Source organism: Arvicanthis niloticus, chromosome 5, assembly GCF_011762505.2.
Source record: "Arvicanthis niloticus isolate mArvNil1 chromosome 5, mArvNil1.pat.X, whole genome shotgun sequence".
Taxonomy (NCBI): domain Eukaryota; kingdom Metazoa; phylum Chordata; class Mammalia; order Rodentia; family Muridae; genus Arvicanthis; species Arvicanthis niloticus.
This window is the reverse complement of record NC_047662.1, coordinates 59734179-59740688: the sequence shown is the minus strand read 5'-3', so window position 1 is coordinate 59740688 and position 6510 is coordinate 59734179. Positions and strand designations below refer to the sequence as shown.

The 6510-nt window shown below is 40.5% G+C and overlaps 1 protein-coding gene across 1 annotated transcript; it reads left to right on the top strand.

Moving 5' to 3' along the window:
• Positions 1-4598: 4598 nt before the first annotated feature.
• Positions 4599-6284, top strand: LOC143442485 (uncharacterized). Its single transcript, XM_076935187.1, has one exon. The coding sequence runs from the start codon at positions 4599-4601 to the stop codon at positions 6282-6284; it is 1686 nt and encodes a 561-aa protein (XP_076791302.1).
• Positions 6285-6510: the final 226 nt, after the last annotated feature.

The window sequence follows — 6510 nt, the reverse complement described above, 5'->3', positions numbered from 1 at the left end:
TAATTTAAGTCAGGAATAAAAGTATTCCCAGGACAAAAAGGGCTAGCATGATCAAGCTATACATGCCATTTTTGAAGCTTGACCAAAATAGAAATACTGACCTCAGGCCATGAGTTAATTTATCTGCAGTATCCACCACATCAATGCTCAGCAGAGCAGCATTCTTGAAATTCATAAGCTATGTTAAAACATCCCCAGAGGTGTTAGAATTATGCCAAATACACTGCACATGTCATTAAACTTCTTCCTAATTATAATGTAGAACTAACATGAATCCAATGGTATTTGGCATGACAATCAAGATAGCTCCTTACCCTTAAATTATGAACCTCCTTTCAGTAATTTGAATAAGATAAAGAGCATCAATTTGTTCTTCCAAATGCCTATCTAAATCCTCTGGTATATTCAACACATTAGTAACATTTTTTGCTAAATGATTAACAAAGTGTCTTAATTTCTTGTGTCACACAGCAATTGCGGAAGCAGTGGTACTAGCAATTAATGTAATTAAAGCTGTTATACCAGAAATAATCAAGCCCACTACTCTCTTGCTTCTGCTTAAAGCCTGATTCATTTCTTCTAGTACTTGCAAGCTATTTTTAGAATACCAAGGTTCTGTGATACTCAGGGCACTAAAACAAAAGCTGGTTGATAGACCCTTGTAACTGACATGCTGGATTTCACAACACAAACACAACTAGAAGGTGTACAATCGATACAACTTACATTAAATACTATAGAAGAAACAAAAGTATTTTTAACTTGACAATTAAAAGAGCCTTGACACATGTGCTAATACCTGTTTGAAATCCAGATCCTGCCCCAACTTTATCTCTTGCTAACATAACATCATAGAGAACTGCAGCTAATTTCCATATATGTCTCTGAAAATGTCCAGAACCAGACTTCCAAATAAAGATTGTTATTTCCAATATTGGATTGATTTCTAGACCTGTCCATGATTGAGTCTGAATAACTGGTCACATTTAATAATACAAGAGGCATTATAACTTCTCTTTTTGATTCTCTGTTTCACAAGGTCTAAAAACTTGAGGCAAGGCAACTTGTCCCATTAGGGGTATAGGTAAGCAATGGTGGGTAGGGAACTTATACCCAATACTGCTTCCCAGTCACCATTGTCAGGGCACTCAGCAATCTTGCAGGTCAGTATCATTCTTTGTCCTCGTATCAGGATGTCTCACCCATTGCTCTGGCAGCCACCATGCTCCTTCAGCATCCTGTAGAAAAAACACAAACATGCCCTTTTCCCCATATTTAATACCTAGTCTGGATCATGCCTTATGCCAGTAAGTGGATCCTTCCATTTCACCTATGCGTAAGTATACCTAGTTGTAGAACGCCATAGACACTCAGCAGAAAGTTACTTGGCATCCAAATTTAAAAAAAAAAAAAAAAAAAAAAAAACTTTAAAATGAAAAATAAAAAGAATACAATTTAAATAAATTTGTGGTGTACAAGGATATAACTCCCTCTTTTTATTTTATGAAGATATTGTTTTAAAGTTTGATGGGCCCATTCCACAGTCTCTTGTTCTTGACAATTATAAGGAATCCCTTTAATATTGGTAATGTTAAGTTGCTGCTAAAGTGTCTCAAATGTTCGACTGCCATAGCCAGTTCCATTATTTGTTTGTCTGTTTTTCTTTTTCTTTTTTTATTATTGGGTACTTTATTTATCTGCATTTCAGATGTTATCCCCTTTCCCCATTTCCCACCCCTAGAAACTCCTTAACCTATCCTCCCTCCTCTTTCTAAGAGGGTGTGCCCCCACACATTCGCCTACCTACTCCCACCTTCCCTCCCTCTAATTTCCCTTCACTGGAGCATCCAGCCTTCAAGGGACCAAGGCCCTCTTCTCCCACTGATATCTGACAAGTTCATCCTCCTCTACAAGTACAGCTAGAGGCATGGGTCCCTCCAAGTGTGTTCCCAAGCTAGCTGTTTAGATGCAGGGAGCTCTAGTTGGTTGGTATCATTGCTCTCCCCATGGGGCCACAAACCCCTTCAACTCCTTCAGTCTTCTCTCTAACTCCTCCACTGGAAACCCTGTGGTCAGTTTGATGGTTACCTGTGATCATCTGTCTCCGTATATATCAGACTCTGACACTGCCTCTCAGGAAAGAGGTATGTATATCAGGCTCCTGTCAGCATGTACTTCCAGACATCCACAACAGTGGCAAACACAGACTTTGAAGGCTTCAGCTTTCAGACTCTGTCTGCTTACCTAGGCCTAGAATGTTTCAGCCCTTGAAACTTACTGCTCCATAAATTCATTCTTTCTAGTTCTTTCTGAACTTTGACTGGATGGCTCAACTCAGCTTTTTTAGCTCAAAGTCCTCTATAAGCTGACTGATTGAATTTGGCTTCTCTTAGCTTCTTGATGAATTGCTCTGCATGGCCTCAAATTAACTCAAGATTTAGTTTGTTCTAACCTTTTGGCTCTTTTTTGGGGGGGTTCTTAAATTAAATTTTGTTTCTGTTTTATTGTTATTATTGTTGTTGTTAAATTTTAACTCCCCCATTAAATTATCTTTAATGGTTTTTTTTCAATTCAGTCATTATCCCCCTCTCAGTTTGCCCTCTTACAGTTCCTCATCCCATTCTTCCACCCTAACCCATCTCCAAGATGTTTTTTTTATTGTTAATTAACAGTTTTAAACTTGAAAAAAATTATTTAAAAACTGAAGAATGTAGAAGGGTATCAATTAGAAAGGAGCCTGCAGGTGTGCTGTAATATATACTAAGAAATAGAGACCTTGGCCAGTTATAAGGCAGGTATTTTTAATCTCAGCACTCAGGAGACAGGCAAAGGAATATTGAATTTGAAACCAGACTGAAATAGTAAGGATCTTGTGTAAAAATGAGTTGTCCTGTGACATCCTGGAAATCTTTATAGTGGGAGCTGGTACCTCAGTTTCCAGGGAGGAGACAGGCTGGTTGTTGAGCTGAACACCTGATAAGAGATTTAATCAAGAAAGCCTATGCAATGATACATTCACAAAAATACCAGAAGATGCTTTTTGAAGAGTTTTTTGATGTCGAAAACCTGGAAGCTCCTAAAGGTAGTTGCCAAATTTGAGGCTCCTGTATTAGAGACTCTAAATTACTTTCCAGAGTACACTGATCCATCAACAGAGCATGCTTTCCAAGTTTTGCCAAATGACAATAATGTGGATGACCTCTCTTTCTCTCTGTCTCTCTCTCTCTCTGTCTCTCTCTCTGTCTCTCTCCCTCTCTCCCTCCCTTCCTTACTTAAATCTTTTCTTTCTCCATTTCTTTTTCTTTTTTTAATTAAAATTAGATTCTTCTCTAATATACTACACCCTTACCAACAGCTAGATTTCTCCATGTTCAATGAGCTGTGTGGGTATTGAACAGGACAATGGGGGTACTATTGGCAGTTTGCGGAGACTATACTTCTGCCTTAGCATTAGGTTGGGTTGTTTCTGAAACCCCACGGGAACTCCTCAACAATGACTCAAAAGAATGCAGCAAAGGCCTGCCACTAGAAAATTTGCATGGCTAAAATAATGGGCAGTACAGACTCTATATCTACTGTTACTACAACTGTTCTCTAGGAGTACTGACTTAGTTAGGGTTTCACTGATGTGAACAGAAACCATGACTAAGGAAACTCTTATAAGAACAACATTTAATTGTTGCTGGGTTACCTATTTAGAGGTTCAGTCCATCATCATCAAGGCAGAGCATGGAGGTGTCCAGCCCGGCATGATGCAGGCAGAGCAGGGGGCTCTACAGCTTCATCTGAAGTCTGCTAGCAAAATACTGGCTAGGATAAGGGTCGTAAAGCCCATGACCACAGTGGACCAACTCCAACAAGCCCATACCTACTCCAACAGGGCCATACCCTCTAATAGTGCCACTGCCTGGGCCAAACGTATACAAACCATCACAAGTACCTTCATATATTCTATGAATATCCACTGCAGTACATTTCCCACTACTATCCAGTTGACACTCAAGCCTACAGTTTCATCCTTTATTGTCTCTGTCCAACAAAACCCCTGACTGATCTCAACTGATTTTGTCCAAACCCACCCCCATTCCTCCCACAAAACCTATTCTACTTTCCATTCCCTAGGAAAAGAATGCACACTTACATGTGCATATTAGCCATTAAGTACGTGGTATCCAAATTACAATCCATAGACCTAAAATGTTTGGTAAAGACGAGTACCCTCTGAATTCTAAGTGCCTGGGAAGAGATTATTAAGCACATCCTCTAGGTATGAGTTTCACCCCTGAACATACCATGAACTACCATATCATAGACTCTTAAGCTCTGCAGCAGGCAAAGCTTTATAAAAGGAGACCCCAGAACTCTGGGGCTAAGTTTGGTTACAACTTCATCAGAGCCCCTGAAGGTCTGAAGCCTGGCCTTTAGCTCACATTTTCTATCTGCTCCTATCAACCACATAGCTTCTGTCTGTCTCCTGTATATGAATATTCTAAAGAACCTTAACCTCTTACAAAAGTAAACCTATTGCAGCCAGATGTTCATTTTTCTCCCAACAGGTGAGGAACTTGAAGAGTTTCCAAACCATCTGTGAAGCCTATATGGACCAGGCAGAAACCCCAGGTGCTTCCCAGCCAGGACCCTGCAGTCTCCAGACTTTCCCTATGGAGTCCAGCCAGCTTGTTTCATCTCAGACCTTGGAGACACATACCTGGAATCAAACAGTGATGACAACTGCGTACTCTAGCATACCCAAGACATCATGTACTCAGAACTCAACAGCACACCCTGGAAAACACATTGCTTTTCATTTTGGAGATCCAAGTGAGACTGATTCTCTGCACCAGCAAGTTTTGTTTGCTGACTGGACACAATTTCCTACATTCTCTCATGGGATGGAGGTCAACAACACCCCCAATATGTGTCTCACTCATCCCCAGATGATAGAAGTACCTGGCAGCAGTGAAACTGCCTATAATGAAGACTACTGTATGAATACTCTGAGGGGTAACAGGACTCCTATGTTCTATAATACAGCCATGTGTGAGAGTCAGAAGATTGAACTTAGTGATGATCAAGTTGCTCTCTGTGGAAACCAAGCAGACCAGGACCCAAATGAGGATCATCTCACTCCTTCTATGTGTGACCAGACCTTCAGTGGTAACCTTGACATGCCTGTAAGTGGTGAGAAGACCTCTTACTATACTCAGATGACACACAGGAATGGAGAGCACCTAACTCTGTATGGGAATCACATGACAGCACCAAATTATAGCAAGAACCTTCTTCCCAATCAAATGTTTTCTGACCAGAACTATTTTGGAGATCAGCAGACAAAAGCTGTAGCTGATGAGATATTCCCTAGGGATCAGATGATAGCCTCTGTTGGATACCAGGCTTTGTATGAGCATCAGATGACTGACACTGGTGACCACATAAACCACTATGGTCAGATAACATCCTTGAGGAGTCAGAATGTTAACAGAGGTCAGGTGAAATTCCTGGGTGATGACCACACCCACTGTGGGTATCCAACATCAATCTATGCAGCTGACCAGGATTTATGTGAGGATCATCAAGGAAAAAATCCAATTGGTGGCCAGCCTCTCTATGACGCTCAGATCTCAACCCCTGGTTTTGACACAACTCTTCAAGTGACCAGCAGGACAAAATTCAATAAAGAAGAGAATCTGTCTTTTCATCTGATGATATCTTCCACTTGTGAAGAGACTTTCAACTTAGGTCAGATGAGGATCTCTGATGATCAGAATGTCTACACAGGTCAGAAGGGAGCACCCACTGTTAAAGAAAGCCTTGATCCTCAGGTGACTTCACTTAGTAATCAAACCCCATATGTGGGTATATCCCCATGTCCTTCAAGTTCCCCTTTGGCCCCAAAACAACATCTGGAAAGCTCTTCTGCTTCCAGTTTAATCCAAGGACAGCATCCAAAGATAACAACATACCTCAAGACCCAGAGCCAGAAAAAGCCTCATCCTTTGAAGCGCTACTTCTGTACCTACAAGGATTGTGGGAAATCTTACACAAAGTCTCACCACCTCAAAGACCACATGAGGATACACACTGGAGAGAAACCATATGTGTGCAATAAGCCTGGATGTGAATGGAAATTCTCCCACAAAGCAGATCTCCTCAGACATCAGAAAAAGCACAATGGGAAGAGGCCATACCCCTGTCTCATGTGCAACAAAGCCTTTTCCAGATTGTATTACCTCAGGAAGCATATGAAAGACCATAATCCTTCTTCACCCACCAATGGAACCTAACTCCTCACAAATAATATCTTCCCTAATAAAGTTTTATTGTTTCCTTCCCACAACTCTGGCAACACCAAGTAGATGATAATGTTGTTTATACATGGTAAAATAAAATGAGCCAACATTAAGAAAATTAAACTCTATCATGTGATGTAAAGACATGTTATTTCACATGGGGTAATTTTCTTAACTTACCCTTTCTTAATGAGCCATGTTTTTATAACAAATATAGGTT